This window comes from Clarias gariepinus, chromosome 15, assembly GCF_024256425.1.
Source record: "Clarias gariepinus isolate MV-2021 ecotype Netherlands chromosome 15, CGAR_prim_01v2, whole genome shotgun sequence".
In the NCBI taxonomy this organism is placed as follows: Eukaryota; Metazoa; Chordata; class Actinopteri; order Siluriformes; family Clariidae; genus Clarias; species Clarias gariepinus.
In genome coordinates this window covers 8,989,342-9,006,799 of record NC_071114.1, presented here as the reverse complement: position 1 = coordinate 9,006,799, position 17,458 = coordinate 8,989,342, and the positions used below count along the sequence as shown (strand labels likewise).

At 38.5% G+C, this 17,458-nt stretch overlaps 1 protein-coding gene across 1 annotated transcript; it reads right to left on the bottom strand.

The window, feature by feature from the left end:
* Window positions 1-300: 300 nt before the first annotated feature.
* Window positions 301-15,715, bottom strand: plppr3b (phospholipid phosphatase related 3b). Its single transcript, XM_053513407.1, has 8 exons — window positions 15,393-15,715; window positions 8,899-9,002; window positions 7,986-8,171; window positions 6,408-6,537; window positions 4,433-4,628; window positions 4,192-4,249; window positions 3,279-3,452; window positions 301-2,954 (listed from the first exon to the last, which is right to left on the bottom strand). Exons 2-8 carry the CDS (start codon window positions 8,977-8,979, stop codon window positions 1,692-1,694), a joined length of 2,088 nt encoding a protein of 695 aa, XP_053369382.1. The 5' UTR covers window positions 8,980-9,002; window positions 15,393-15,715; the 3' UTR covers window positions 301-1,691.
* Window positions 15,716-17,458: the final 1,743 nt, after the last annotated feature.

Here is a 17,458-nt window from a genome sequence, read left to right as displayed (position 1 = left end):
GCATTAACCTTTGCTCTTTTGTTTATTTTGGTCTTTTTTCTTTTTCTTTTTTTTTTTTTACAATTCCCACCCAAAAAAGATGATCTACTCATGCTCTTATATGCATCCCAACACTAACCATTAGCTCATGCATGACAATACACTGTAATTAGCCTCTCCACTGGGAACTCAGGCAGCAGTTCCCAAAGGCAAAAACAACCCAGAATAAATGTTCTTAATTATTTGTCATTACACAACTGTTATTAAGAACAATAAAAAATATTTTTTAATCCATATAATTTTAATACAATATCATGCTTATATCATGGTTTTCCAACTGTTCTGAAAGGTTTCGCAATATTATCGAAGTATGAAAGTTATATTGCATTGTATTGTATCGTATTCAATCTTCACATCTGCACACTGTACTTTTAATGTGCCTTATTTGTCACACAATACAAAGACACTGATCAAGTTTAATTCATCACTGTGATAAGGCTGAACTTCCAACTGATACAACCACTAACATAACATGCAGTAGTCCATCGGCAAGCGAGCACGAGCCACAGGCTTTTCAATACCAGAGAAAAATATAAGCAGAAATATGAAGACAGTTAAATGCCTTAAACTTACAGTATTAGCACATGTTTATTACTAGAATCTATAAGTGTAACCATCTGCCCCATGAGGCACGTCCCTGTGCTTTATTTTTATGTGCTCAGAATAGTGATTTTATGAACGACTTTATTAAAAATAGCAAAAACATTGTACTTTTTCCAGAGGACTTTTGCAATAAGATCAATAGTTACTGATCAATAACTACCATTTACTTCCCAGTTCAAGCCCCAACACCTTTAATGCTGAACCCTTGAGCAAGGTCCTTTACCCTAAGTGCTCTGATACAATCGGCTGTCAAGCTGGCAACCCGACCCTGTAAGTAACTGGCACCAAAACGACAGATATATTTCCAAGTATCCGTCGCCCGATGTGCCTGGTGGCTTGAAGACGGGACCCTTTCACCATAAAGTTTGAAGAATCTGAGCACATGGTCCTGCAAGCTCCATGTATTAATACAGATACATTTCCTATCACTGGCTTACACTGAAAAATGCAGTAGTGGTAGAACTTTTCCAAGCCAAGCATCTTTGAGTGTAGTATTTCTTTAAGCAAAAGAAGTCAAACTCTCTCCTGTATGAGGAGAAAGTTGACCAATTTATCCTCCTTTAATTTTTTTATATTAAAGTATTATTTTTCCAAGGCAATATATATATATATATTTTTTTAAATAGTACCACATTAAAATACATAAATAGATGAAATCCACTTGACATCATAGGCACAGACAAATGTGCTTAAAAATCAAGTACCAACAGATAAAAGGCCACAATACAAAACAGTTACCTTGTAATCAGCCTTTTGTTCATATTTGAAATCTGAATTTGGTAAATAAAATATATAGGTGTAGACGTTCTTCTCTGGGATTCGGTGCAATTCCAGCCTACAGAGATAGGCCCAAAAATATTGTGCTCATTGTATTGGCTAAAGCAGCATTTTCTGGATATGTTTCTTATTAAACCACTCAGGTCTTTCCCCTCACTAGTGAGCAAAGTCATTAAAACCAAAAGATGCACAAAATGAGAATGACAGTCTAAGTGATGCATAGTGATATGTGTCCAACCTGCATCATTTGTGCTCCTATATGTTGTGCCTTGTCACTCTTTGAAACGTCTTCCACCATGCAGCTTTTTGTAGAAATTCTCCTGATGGTTCTGAGGGTTCTCCCGGTCAATTAGCACCAGTGGGGTTTTGCAGCGCAGACTGCGTCCCTCCATGCTTTGATCAAGCTTGGATAGTTTGAGAGGTTGAGGAGGCTGAGGGGTTTGAAGAGGCTTATGGGAATCTAGGTCAGCCTCACCGATTGAAGAGCATGGTGAGCTGTTCTTGACCTGACGGTATCCCCTAGAGCACTCACGGTTCAGGTCGTTGAGTTCGTATGACTCGGTCATGTTTCCATTGGAGGTTCCCCTCCACTCCCAGGGATTGGCAGGGTTGGAGACCATGTGGACAACAGGGTGGTGGGTGGCATGGGCATCTACAGTAATAATGCCAGAGCTGCTGTCACGCTCAGATGGTGGGCGGTAGGGTGGTGACTCAGTGCCTGCGATAGAGGACGTGGCAGAGGAGGAAGATGCATCGGAGGATTTGGATGTACTGGACAGAAGACCCTGCTGCTTGGACATAGCAATGACCTGCATGATGCGAGGTTGGTTTGTTGCCCTGAGCACACCTGGAATATTGGCCCCACTCTTCTCTGTGATAGACAGCCACTTAGCACGGGTGCTTGCACTCTTTGGAGACACTGGAGGAGGGACTGGTGGCTTAGGGGGCATCACTACCTTCGCTCCAGTTGGTGCATTGACTGATTTGGCAGTTTGTGGTAAAGTGCTACTGCATAATGTGGATGGTGCACTCTCTTCCTCAGTGGTGTCTTCACCAAGATCTGAGTCCTCCTTACTGCCCTCTTCACTCTGTAGACTTGCACTGCGCATCTCCAAGGACCTCTGCTTCCATTCAGAGACAAGCTGATGTGAGCGCATTGGGTCCACAGGCACAGGCACCGTTACCAGACGCCTTGTAGGCTCCTCGGGGCCTGCAGTTGTTGCACGTGGTAACGTGTTGCTAAATGTCACCATAGTCTCCTTACCCATAGGGCTGCGGGCTGCAAGGAGCTCCACATCTACACTGGCCCGTTTCAGGCTGCCCAATGATGCCTTCTCCCGCTGGATGGGGCGGTTCAAGGCATCCAGAGAAGATGGTGATGTGATTTCTTCGTTGCTCTCAGATGCATGACCTTTATTGTAAACTGAATCGTGGCCTCTTTGGGCAAGAGCTCGCAGGGCATCCTTTGGCGGGGGAGGAGCAGGAACAGGAATGGGATCTTGTGCTGGTTTGAAGTTAGAAACAGCATAGAATGCCTGCGACAAACCACAAAAGGCTTAAGTGATGCATCTTCTAATTATATACACACAATTTTTATCAGTTTCATCATTGGATGTGAGGGGAGCCCAGTTCTGATTGATGAAAATACTTTTGCATCATGCAATCTAATTCTTAACAGAAGGAAAAAAAAAAAAGAGCAAGGCAAGGAAGAAATGACTAACATGTTAGACCCCTGAGGACTCGCTATCTCCCATTTCAAAAACGATGCCTTACAAGACGACGCTATGTGTTAAACTAAGATAGGAAGCAAAGGCACAGCTTCCAAGTGCATAATTAAGGGCATAGAAATACAGCCTCACCAGGTACACAGCGATACCAGCACCAATGCAAAAGCCCACGTAGACATCAATGGGGTGGCTGCGGTACTGCGTGATCTGAGTGAGACCTGTCAGGGCAGCTGCAATGGCGAAGGCAAACACCAGCACAGGTTTCAGAAGCTTGGTGCTGTCTGAGATAGTGGAGTTGAAGTACATCTAAAGAAACAGAGAGCACAGCAGTTAGTCCATACCCAAAAAATTCCTAACCATCAGCCATGAGATATAGTGTTAGGCCGGTGGCTGTGATGTCATGTGATGTCATGTGATGGGTTATGACTGGTTTATTTCTACACAATCTGCAAGACACTTTAGAAGATGATGCAGTTATAAATAATTTAATAAATTCAAATTTCCTTACTTGAATATCAAAACCTATACATGCTGAAAGCCAAGTTTATGAAATATACCGTAAGTATAGTTACTTAAATACTTAAACACTAGGGGCAGTGGTGGCTCAGAGGGCTAAGGCACTGAGTTACCGACCGGAAGTTCGGCGGTTCAATCCCCAGCTCCACCAGGTTGCCACTGTTGGGCCCTTGAGCAAGGCTCTTAACCCTATCCGCTCCAGGGGTGCCGTATCATGGCTGCCCCTGCGCTCTGACCCCAGTTACGCTGGGATATGCGAAGAAGGAATTTCACTGTGCTGTAATGTATATGTGACTAATAAAGGCCTAACTTAAATATAGTTACTTATTTGAGATTGTTTATTTCATGAAAAAAAAGTTCTATTAATGTTCTATTTATGAAAACCCATTATAATTATAATATTTGTTAATACTGTTTATCTTGATCCATCGAAAGAGGGATCAACTAGAATTTGCTTAGTGGAACATCGTGTGCACTTTGCTCTTGTCACCCAACAGACACACATCCACACAGAGAGGGAGACACTTACTGAAATATAAACAGCAGCAAAGGAAGAAAGAGTTGCATGCTGGGAAGGAAAGGTTTTCCTGCCACAAAGGAAAGCAAATGTCTAGAGTAAGGCAAAACCATGAAAAGCACTTGGGGTAAGAAAAAAGAGATAAATAGACAAAGTGCGAAAATAGAACTTAAGAAAATTATTTTTAAATGTGACTTTATGCAAATAGTTTACTGTGATATTGACCCTTGGGGACACTTGACTGTGGGATTACCTGGCAGAGAGAATGGCATGCTGGTCATGACCAGAGCAGATGTCTTTAGTGATGTAGGGATTTTTGTCACAGGAGACTCCAGCGAGGGTGTAATTGGGTTTGCATACTGTGAGAAAGAAGGGTGTGTGGTAGCCAGTGGCAATTTGGATGACGTCAGTGACCAGTGCTGTGGCACAAAGACCAAAAACGTGAACACCTGAAAAGGCGAAAATGAAGAATGAGACAGATTCAAAATCTTACACTCGATTTAGACTTCTTCTAATTATTATACAATATGTGTATGCAGGGCTAGAACTACTGTACATGCAATCTCGTAAGAGTACTGTTATCAAAGTTGACAGTTTAGTCACCAAATGCTTAGACATCATGAGACAGTCTGAGACAGTTGAGTATTTTCCCTTATTCATCTGGAATCTTCAGCTTTCAAAATTAATTCAATTCAATTTTATTTTAACAATGATCATTGTCACAAAGTGGCTTTACGCAATCAAATGTGTGTGAATCAAAATGTTCAAGGAAAAAGAGAGATAATGATAGACAAAATGGAATGGATGTAGAAGTAAGCCATTAGCTAGCTAAGTGATCCAAACATGCTAGCCAGAACTTTTGATGTTTTATAGTAAAAAAGTACTGCATTAATCTTAAGATGTCATTCATTGTTCTGTAGTGATTGCCTGTTGTATTAAGTATATTACAGTGCTGTTACAGCATGTAACTAATGCTCAGAATTTGCTAGATAACTAGCTAGCATAGATACATTAGCATGAGCTATGTAACTAGCTAATCCACTGAGTTAGCTAGATTTAGCTAATTTAGTTAACCATTTTTGGATTATATTTTTATTGTAAAAAAATAAATGTGAGGGATCAATATAAATAAATAATCTGTACATTGGTCAGGTCAGAACTTGCTCTTTCTATGATATCGTTATGTTTTTATACATTGAAGGACTCGAAACCAGTCTGTATGTCTTTCCCATAGATATATCCACTGACTAGATGTCGCCTTGGGCCTCTAAGCATATACTTCAACATCGCCGCCATCTTGTGTCGGGGATCTGAAGGAAGCACCAAAGTTAACTGTGTAAGGTAGTGTTGTATTCATGTTTTTTTTCATATCACTATTGTAATTGTTTTGTGCATTGTAGAACAAATTAATTAGTTATGTAGGTGTGTCTAAGTATTGTATTGTATTGTATACTATATGAAATATCACATATTTATGATAGAACATAAATTAATTAATTATTTTACTTATAAGTAAAATAATTAATTAATCTATGTTCTAACATAAATATATGTCTGACATTTATAATAAACCAAACGGCTTGAAAATCGGTTGAAAATTAAGCAAATGAAGGTGGTAGTTGGTATCGTTCATAGTTCTCTGCCAATGTTAACTAATGCAGAGTAGACGCTGCTTCCCCCGACACAAGATGACGCATCGTTTCTATGGACAGCAGCATCACAGGCGACATCTAGTCAGGATATATATCTATGTGTCTTTTCAGCCAGATTTTGTCACAGCATCACGCAAAACTGGACAGAATTTAATAAAACTTTTGCAGTAATTAGGTATCTGTCTGAAGTTTAACCTACACCATTAGTGAAATAATAAAAAAAAAGACCACTTGTGTGTTTTAATAATCTACTTTCAAATAAGCTACTAAAATAAGCTACTTGCTCAATGTACCTGTGAATATTTATACTGGGATTAGTTACTATTCTCACGGCTAAAATAACAGTGCGAAAGTGTATAAGTTCATTTTAATGCACTGGAGTCATGAACTAGATAAGTAAATAAAATTAAATAAAAATATGAATTACTCCTACATTTACTCAAATGAATTATTAGTACGCTAAGTGTATAGAGTATGCATACCCACAACAACCTCCTGCAAAGTCAGTGTGAAATGATTGTACTATAGAAATATTAAAGGCCTGTGCAGCCATTATTTTAGCATACAAAAACTTACCAACAAAACGCACAGTTCTGCGGAGGAAGGAGTTGAAATTACATCCACCCGCATTGATGCTTCCTTCATTCCCAGACACTATCTTGAGTCTGGACTGCATGCAATACCCAATGCCTTCTCCAATCATAATCTAGACAGAAAGAAAACAACACCAGATAATCCCTCAGACAAAATGCATTAGCTTGACAATGATACCTTGATTCATTCATAATATAGTTACTTTATTTAATCATTCATCTTTGATTATTGTGGAAATTACAGAAGACCAAAAAGCCAAAATAGCCATAAAAGCTTTTTTTTTTTTTTTCTTGTTCTCAGGATAACAAAAACAGTTCTTTAAATCACGACCTTTTTTTTGTGATCACAATTATTTTCTTCTAGTTCACAAAAAAAGTTTTGTCAAAAAGCATTTTGGGGCATTCACGCTATACATCAGAAAGCTCTCTAAAAGAAATTGGCTGGTACAGCAGGTGAGTAACAGTCCCATGGTCATGGGTTTGATCCCTCTGTGACTGATTATATTTATTTCATACATTTTACATTTTCCCTTCACGATCAATAAAGTACATCTATCTATCTATACATCTTTCTAAACCAGGAGATGTCCCATGAAACTGATCACTAATTCAGAATGACTGTAGTATTCACTTCTGACTTGCCTTCTCTAGCAATGAAAAATATAAGTCTGAAAAATATTCTGGACTGTGCAAAAGCCCTGAGTCACCCCTCATTTCTTCATATTATGCTTCCAACGAGCCAGAGTTTCTTGTATTTTTTACGTAGTCTTGGAAAATGGTTCTTCGGGCTTTCTGCAAGACTTTTTTTGGCTCTCATTTTCAGTCCACTCCCTGTACCTAAACAGTTTCAGAGGTTTTTTAAATTTATTGTTAAGCAACACAGTCCCTATGAATCATTTTAGCATAAAATAGTCTAACGTAAGGCATAAACCGGTGAGAAACAGGTACAGATGACGACACATGATCAGGCCTGTGATTACTGTTTACTGGTTATGCTTAATGGTTTTGACAGACGAGAGGGAAAATGAGGTTGCTGCTGAGGTTGTTGTATAAACAACCCATTTTTTCAATTTTATTTTTAGGCATTTTGCAGTCTGTTGCAGTAAAACATTGTTTGCATTTATTTATTGTAAATCGCTTAATTTAATTTAATAAGAAGAAATACGGGTGGTTTAGGACTTTTGCACATATCCGTAAAATTGTGCTTTTTGACTGGAGAAAAAATTTTTGTTACTTCTGATCACAAATTTAAAAAAGAAAAGAAAAAAATAACCACCTTCATGAATCTAAGATTACTTATCTATCCAAATAACCATTGAGGAACCCCTGGTTTCTGAAAATGTGGACTACAGTACATACAACTGCTTATACTGTGTATGTGATGACATTAAAGGCAACCGGGCCATTTTAAACCACTTCAGTAAATTAATGCCAGTAAATGTGCAATGTTTTGCCACTTGTCCAAAGGGGAACATTAAAAACTAATAAACAGATACTGCTTATACTGAAAAAGTTACTCTCGGTCATTTCGATGGTATCTGGAACTCTCTGGTGCACTCACAGAAGCAGCAGGGCCGGCGAAGGCGAGACTCAGCAGCATAAGCAGGGGGATAAGTTCCTCTCCGCTCTCCACGTAGGGCATGCTGAGCGAGCGATCATGGCAACGAAAACCCACCTGCGCTGGCTGCAGCACATCCGTCAACTCAAGGAAGTACAGAGAGACCATAGAGGAAGCCACGATGGGCAGCTATGAGTCACATGAAAAAAATATAATAAGAATGGAATTAGTAATCCATTACAATCAACAAATTATTGTTAAATGTACTATATCAGGTTTTTTGATGCTGATCCAAACTATCATTTTTGGCACCTGTAATGAAATCTGAACTTCTTTTATAATGAAGAATGCTTATAACCTTTGGTTTGTGTATGTGGACAGAAGATTATAACCATCTTTGAATTCAGACCCCAGGTTTTCTGGTCCAATCCAATCCAAAGACTGACTTGGCAAAATGTTTATTTGTGTTCTCACAAGCATTTCTGCACGGCACTGTGATGTATTTTTGGGATCATCTTGCTGAAAAGAATCACTGCCGAGTCTGAGATAGAGGCAATCCGGTTTGATCTAAAATGCTGCAGTACAGTAATTAGAAGAATGCAAAATGCCATGAATTTAATTCAAATAAAAAGTGTAGAACTAGACCACAGCCAAACCACTACATCAAAGACAAATTTGATTTAAGGAATTAAGTTTTTGTTTTATTTTTTAATATTCTATACAGTATGATTTTTTTCCCCAAAAATGACAGTTTGCTTGCATTAATTTTAAAAGTCTCTATAGATTTCCATCTTTTTGGAGATGTATTTATGCATTTATTTCTTTTTCTAATTTTCATAAAGGGTGCCAATAATTATGAAGTTGACAGCATTTAATTAAACATGACACAGTTGTAATATTCAATAGTAGCACTCACCTCTACAAAATAGAAACAGGGTAATAATGTTAAGCTGTCCTTGGGTGGTTTCTTCTTGGTGGCTTCTCGTGCCGGCATCATTACGGTCTCTCCCCAACACTGACCTAGAGGAAAATGATTTGATGGTTACTGTTCTTCAAACTGCTTTCCACTGAAGTCATTTTAGACTCGCAGCAGCTAAAATCCTACTGACAGAAATGAATTCTGTTCTCCTCCATTTCAAAAGACAATCTTGTGTGATAATAATCTCTTGCAAATATGAAAATCTACATAATCCCTCTCACTGCAGTGTAAAACCATGAGAATGAAAGCAGTAGATCTGTCGTGTTCGCAATCATGGAGCAGAAATAAAACAAATCCTTGCTGTAGATTGTTAAAGGAAGGTGATAAGTAAATCTGCGTACATACGTAAGTTTTTGTCTTGCATGTTTAGAGAGCTGCCTGTGCTTTATGCTGGATCGGAGTTAATCAAAAACACATTCTTGGAGTTTTCCCTTCAACTCATCTCCTAATTAACACGTTAAACTGATTACGTTGGGAAGAGGGAAAAACCTAGAACTGTGTAGATGGGACTCCAGGTTCAGGATTGAGGAACACTATCCCAGAAATGGCCAGTATACGTTTCTGAGTCTTTCATTTCCATCCTGAATATAAATGTTTTCAGTGTTGACCTTTACATACCATAGATTCCTAGCTTACATCTTTTCCAATAGGAGCCCAATTTAAACCACATAGTGTATGCATCTTAAATTATTGGTTCTAGTAAACAAAAGATAAATATTCTGTTTATTACATGATTTTAATTAAACCTAAGTCAACACAATAGAAAACTAATTTATCCATTCCGACAAAACTGTGGCTGGTGGATTTATAGAGTTATAGAATCCATGGTTTACTGATTTTGATGTACATTTTTGGCAGTTGCTGTTTTTAACACGACTTGAAGAAACAATGCACAAAAAAAAACTACAGTAAACAATGTAAATAAATATTGTGTATTAACACCTGTACTCTTTTTCTCAAAAACTACTATTCAGTGAGTTATCATATTTTGCAAAAAAAAAAAATCTGTTCATATTTCTTAGATTGCACTGCTCATGTCTTTGGAATTCATTTTGAAATAAAGTTTACATTTCATACATTTCTGAACTGGTATATGTAGTCAATCAACGTGTTTTCTCTTTAAAATAACTTCTTAAAAAGTTTTCGATTTTAATCAATTTTTAATCGATTCTGTAAATTATCCCATCATCCCCAGGTATACCCAAAGCAGAATGAATTGTTCATTAACAAGGCAAACCACAAAACATTTAGGAAGCATAAAAACGGTTATATTGCTTCCAAAACACATCAGTTAAACAAGCTGAACAATACAATAATAACAAAGGACTTTACAAATAAAATGCACAGGACAGGCATGACAGTGTACAACCTGAATATACAGAAGCACAGTGCGGATGAGCTACTTTAGGTGACTCAAAATGTTCAAAATTAATACTAGCAGCAAATCTGTCTATGTAAAATTATCATACTACAGTCATATTAGCACTAAATACAAATAAAATAAATAAATAAACTTTATAAAGAGAGAGAGAGAGAGAGAGAGAGAGGGAGAGATGAGTGCTATAATGTAAGTGAGAACAGGAAAGAACTTGTTGGTGCATGTTCCAGAACGTTAAATTTTATTATAAAAAACAGTTAGTTCCAGTCGACTAATTTGATTAGACAAGCAGCATCCAAGATTGCCCAGAGTTCTAATCACCTTGTGGGACATTTTGTTTTTGCTTTCTGCTTTTCCTTTGTAAAATTACATTACCTAGTTAGAAACTTTTACAACTGTTAGCAACCATGTGACAAATCATTCTTTTTTTGGGAATATGACTTTTGACAACATTTGAAGATGAACAGGAGGAAGGGACGCCAATACTCCAGGAAGTGCCTATAACAGGAAGGTGCAGATCAACATAAACTAGGCAACAGTCTATAATGTGAATGTGTTTTTTGGATCTGTTTCAACTAGAAAAAAATAAACATTATATATATATTTTTATTATATAATATTACATATATTTATACAACCACACAACCGTATTGGAGCTGTGCCACCACTAGGTAGCCACTGCTGGGCCTTTGGGCATGGCCGTTAAACCTATGGGCACATGCATGGCATCCTCAGTGACAGAACAAGTCTGGAGGAAATGGTGTTTTAGACAAGAAAGGAATCCGGCGTAAAAACCTGTGCCAGTAATTTGCAGACCGAATCCGATGCAGCAACTCCAGGAAAAAGAAAAATGCCCATGGAAAAAAAATGGCACAAAATCTACATTGCATTAAAGAGAGATAACAAATGGAGGTAATTTCATGTAGCAGAATGTGCAATCATTAATCTCAGCACTCGGTCAATATCCTGTAGATTTTCTCTTATTTAATGGAGTGATTCAGGTTTAATAAAAATAAAACAAAAAAGCAAATCCAGCTCAGCATTACTAAATCGTTCACTAATTTGTATTATAGAGATCATGAAGAGATAATGTTCTACTTCTTTCCATTTAACATATGACTACAATTGCCAAACAAATGAAAGGTCAAAAATGTATTTGGAAAGCGTTTTTTCCAGCTTTATCCTTTCTCACTAAGAGTGCTGAGTACCTGATCTTCGTTTTTTCCAGTCCTTGATAAAAACAGAAATCCATAAAACATTTAAGTTACTTTTTCTTATTACTAAGTCTACGGAGTAAAAGGGCTGTCTGAACATACCTGTATTTTCATTTTTATATTTTGGTTAATGTGGTCATAATCAGCTCTATACAATTATTATAGTCACATGTTGTTCAACAGTATTTCTCTTACAGAAGATGTACAGTATGCTGTGGTTTCCATTTATCCTGTTTCTTGCTGATTTCACCCAGATTGGCCTCCAGTCCATTGCAAAGGAAAACCCACTCAGGCTAATGGAGATGATGTGACATAGACAGAAACCTGATGATCAGGACTGAACGAGTAAGTAGAGAGGAGTTGTGGGTTGACTGTGCTACCCACTGCACCACTACGCCTCCGTATTCCTAACACCAGATGTAAAATTGCAGGATGTTACACAATCTTTCCATGTTGTACAAATGTCCTTGTAAACTTTAAAGCGCTTTTGAACCTTTCGAGCATGAAGATGTCTGAAATGTTTGAGGGTGTAATTGCTAAAATCATCAACCAATATTTTGAATACCAATCGATTTTTATCTCTTACAGCTTCAAAAGCATTTTCCTTGCTTTTTCTTTTTTTTTGCCAAAAATGTCCTGTTTCTGTGGAAACTACACTGCAGTTACTCCCTGGATTTTTTTCTAGTCATGTAGTTGCCTAAGCTCCAAGGATGTTTAATTTGCAACCTGCTGTATATTCGTTTTCATCATCTGCAAAAAGACATCAATTGCGTTTTTTTTAATTATTATTATTATTATTTTTTTTTTTCGCAAACAAGACAGACCTGTATCTTGCCAAACCGATATCTCATCACAAATGACATATGGCGAAGGCAAATAGAAATGTTCAATTTAAAAAGGTTTAAATGATTTATAGTTAGAAATTTAACTTAATTAATTTCTGTCTTGAACAAATTAATTTAAAACAAATTACTCCTAATAAAATTTGTATTACAAATGTCCTTGTAATACAAATGTCCATTTGAACATCGTCATCTGTTCATAAATATTGGTACGCATCAGTCGTGGCATCAGATCTGGTTTTAAAACAATTTAAGATAATATCTCATTTCTAAGCCACATTTTATTGATTTTGGTCAACAGTTGGTAAAAAAAAAAAATTTCAATTAAAGATGAAATACTTTCATGATTGTGGCGTCCGCTTTAAAATAAAAATTATACCCAAATAGAGTGGGATCAACTCTTTTCTAAAGCTTTTGATGGAAAGTCATTACCACCTGGGGCTTGTTTTCAATCTGCATGTACTATATTCTACACTGCACACTTAACTTAATGGGATCAGCTGAAATGGGATCTATTTGAAATAGGTTTCAAAAATAATGATTTTTCAAAGTTATTAGAGGTGGACGTCATTTAAACAAGCATGAACAATATGTTTTTAGCACTGTGGCCTCGCACTGCCAGGGTCGGGGTCTGGTTTCCGCCCTGCACATGTGTGTGTGGAGTTTGCATGTTGCCCCTGTGCTTGATGGGTTTCCTCAGGGTACTCCAGTTTCCTCCAAAAATCCTAAAACCAAGTGGATTATGCTAATTGGTGTTTCCAAATACCCTGTAGTATATGAATGAGTATATGAATGTGTGTGTGCTTATGTGCCCTGTGATGGACTGGCACAGTGTCCAATGTGCCCCGAGTCCCCTCGGATAGGCTTTGGATCTCCTGCGACCCTGTACAGGGTGACAGCTATAGAGAATGAGTGAGTGAGTGTGTAAGAGTATAATTTTGCTGTGTTTTCACCAGAAACTAAACAAAAAAATTAACAACAGACCACTGGTGGGTCTCTGGACTCAATTTTGAGAACCATGGCTCTAATACACTAATAATATGTACTTTTATCCACCAGTGGCCTTTGTTCTTTTGATACTCTAAGTTCCAGGTTGTCTGTTCTTTCTTTCTTTCTTTCGTTCTGTTCTGGGCTTGTTAAAATGCTTTGTTATTTACGAGAACAGTGAATTCTATTCTGTTTTTTTTTCTGTCCTCTTCCCATCACCATTTTTCCGATCTGACAGCCAACTTAACCAATTTATTACAATTTAAAATCTTTCCCTGCATATTCTTAAAACAAACAAACAAACAAACAAAAAAGGTTTATTCTCCTTGACTTTCAGGAGCTCAGTGCCTAGCCAGCCATCTGGCCCTCTCACCCACTGAAAGTCCCCACGTCCTTAACTTTCAAGTGAATCTTGGTGCATTCTGGCTGTACTAAACAGAGTACTTGCTTTTCATGAAGACAAGCTGTCTTTATTTTGAAAAAGCACATACATGCCTTCCAGACAGTGAAGCAGTCTTAAGAGCTTTCCATGTCAATGTGTGTTTGTGTGTGTGTGTGTGTGTGGTAGAGAGAGAGAGAGAGAGATAGTGCTAAGCATCAGACTACCAATGTAACTAAAGGGCTTCAATACAGAGATATTTAACTGAAATGGTATGCCTACACACAGATTACACTTTTTAAGTGAGGCATTAAACTGGTGCGCAAATTTGGTCCTCCAGATCAGTATAGCCTAGTGTAGACAGATTTTCTGTAAAAAAAAAAATCCAGTACATGTAAGCATTTGATTTAATTTATAAATCGGTAAATAATGCTGAGTTATACTGTGTATACTTATATCTATCCATCCATCTATCTCGACACCAGAATCAAACCCTCGACCCCAGAGGTGTGAGAGTACAGTTCTAAAAACATATAGCTCACATTTGTTTAAATGATTAGAAAATGTCCAGCTGTAAAAACTTCAAATCATCAAAATTATTGTAGCTAAAAAAAAAAATCATGCTGTGTTGATGTGAAAAGAAAGAGACAGCTGATACGAAGTGTGCAATATAGTGCACATGCAGTATGCAATACTGTACATGCAGATTAAAAAAACAAGCCCCAGGTGGTAATGGCTTTCCATCAAAAGCTTCAAAACACAGATGATCTTACTCTACTTGAGCGCAAATAAAAATGCCCTGTCTACATATCTATCTATCTATCTATCTATCTATTTTTCCATATATATATATATATATATATAGATAGATAGATAGATAGATAGACAGTGCTGTGAAAAAGTATTTACCCCCTTGTGTCACTCTTAAATGACTCAGATTAGAAAACAAATTATACCATTGCACAAAGCTAACCTGAGTAAATACAAGCTACAGTTTTATTAGGAGAATATCATAAGAATACAAGAATATTATTAAGAATATATATTAATATAATATAACTAATATAATATATAACTTATATCACATATACTCTCTCTTCTAATACACTTAGACAATGCATTAAACAATAAAAAATAAAGATATTGTCTGACATTGAGCGTATGAGAAGAGAGAGAGAGAGTGTGATACAGTACATGTATGTTTGTGTGTGTGTATACTATATATATATATATATGTACTGTACTATATATACATGTATATCACACATACATACTCTCTTTTCTAATATAATACACACACACACACACATAACACAGATTTGCTCAGTTGCAATAAGAGGTGCTGATGAAATCTGCATTCCACTGCATGGACACTTGACTGATGTGCAGTTGCTCAATAACACACTGATTGACGGCAGTAACACGATGACACACGGAGACGCCTGGACTGTAAACTAACGGCACCACTCGGGAGGAATTAACGCGCGTAAAAAAAAAAAAAAACCGAAATCGCTTAATGACTAATATTAATGCTTTCAGGACACCAGGAGAGACAGAGATGTGGCGCAAAATCACTGCGACAAGCGTGTAACACGCGTTTAACTAACAGCTCCGAGAGCGTCATTACTCACCGGATAAACCCGATTCTCCTCGGTGCTGCTCGTGCTGGCGTCGCTCGTGCTGCTGCTGGTGTCGCTCGTGCTGGCGTCGCTCGTGCTGCTGCTGCTGCTGGTGTCCAGGTCTTTAAATCAGTAGGTTGTCTCTGCCACAGTGGCTCACACTGCAGTTTGCGTTCGTCTTTCCGTTCACGTTTCCGATGTGCGATGCTGCGGCTTCCACAGCCGACTGAGATTATTTATTTTATTTATCAGTATTATATATATTTATTATTTTTTATTCCTGAAATGCTCAGTGTTGTTAGAGCCAACACTGTTCCCCCCTCAAACACTGTGCATGGACAGAACAGTAAAGTATGAGAGGTGATGTGTGATTATAACACACACACACGCACGCACGCACGCGCGCGCGCTCCATCCCTCCCTCTTCAGGAGGAGAATCACGACTCAGTGACTGTTCCGTGCTGGATTAACTCTCATACACTTCATTCATTTACACTCTCAGTGCACGCACGCACGCACGCACGCACACACACACGCGCGCGCGCATTGCACTTGATTGATTATTGGTACAGTATACAACACTGTTGTGGAGGGTACGGTGTGTATGAGGAGGGGTGAGAAATGTTCTATCTAAAATGGAGGGTTGTAAAAGGAGAGCCCCGCTCTGAAGGCTGCAGGAGAGGATGAGGATGAGGAAGGAGCCTCATCACACGCAGGGGGGGAGGAAAGATTATGATACTATAATCTACTGTATATGAACTCACTTACTCATCGTCTATACCGCTTTATCCTGTATTCAGGGTCACAGGTGTGCTAGTGCCCATCCCAGGGGACTTAGAGCACAAGGTAAGGGACACCGGACACTGGACAGGGTGCCAATCCATCGTGCACACATGCCAAACCATTACAGGGCACACACATACAGTACACACTACGGGTAATTTGGGAACGCCAATTAGTCTAATCTGCATGTCTTTGGACTGTGGGAGGAAACCGGAGTACCCGGAGGAAACCCACCAAGCACCTGGGGAACATGCAAACTCCATGCACACAAAGACAGGAATCGAACCCAGACCCTAGAGGTGCAAGGTGACAGTGCTAACTAACTATTACAACACCATGCTGCCTCTATTTGAGCTCCTTATTTACATTCCAATGGCCCCTAGTGTTTTCCCATTCAGCAATTGGACACATGCTGAATGGACGCAAAGGTGATTTTTCCAAAGAAACATTCAGAGAAGTATTGGACAATATTTATGCATGTATGTATGCATGAGCCTTTAAATGGTCTCTCAGTCTGGTTCCATAGGCTGGCATTTTACAGAGTGCTGTATGCAAGCACATTAATGGAAAGTTGAATGGAAGGAAAATGTGGTAAAAAAAAAAAAAGGCCTTTAAAGGTGCCACCTTCCATACAGAGTACTTGAAAGGCTGGTGGCACCTCTAAAGGCAGAGATTGAGACGATGCTGGAGTTGGGAATTATTAAACCCTTCAAGAGTGAGTGGAGTAGCCCAGTTGAAAAAAGACACATTACATTTTCTGTACCCCGCTGGGACTATTCCTTTTTACGGTGCTACTGTTCCGGTTGCATGGGGCACCCATGATGTTTCAACATCTGATTGACCCAAGTCCTCAGGGGCTGTGAAGAATGGTCAGCTGTGTATCTGGACGATGTGGTCATATACAGTACGACATGGGAAGACCATCTTCTGCACCTTAAAAAGACCCTGAGCAAGATCCAACAGACTGGCCTGACCTTAAATGTGGTTAAATGTAAGTGGGCTAAATTCAAAATAGGGAGCTGAGAGCTGTGGGAATCAGTGCAGTCCTGGCCCAGGCATGTGAAGAAAGACCCATTGCTTACCTGAGCAGGAAGTTGCTGCAAAGAGAGATGCGATACTCCACAGTGGAGAAAGAAGGCCTAGCGATCAAGTGAGCATTGAAGAGCCTCAGGTATTACCTGATGGGAAGGGAGTTTCTACTGGAAACAGATCACAGAGCACTGACATGGATCCATACAATGAAGGATTACAACTCTCATGTCACCAGATGGTATCTTTCCCTGCAACCTTACCAA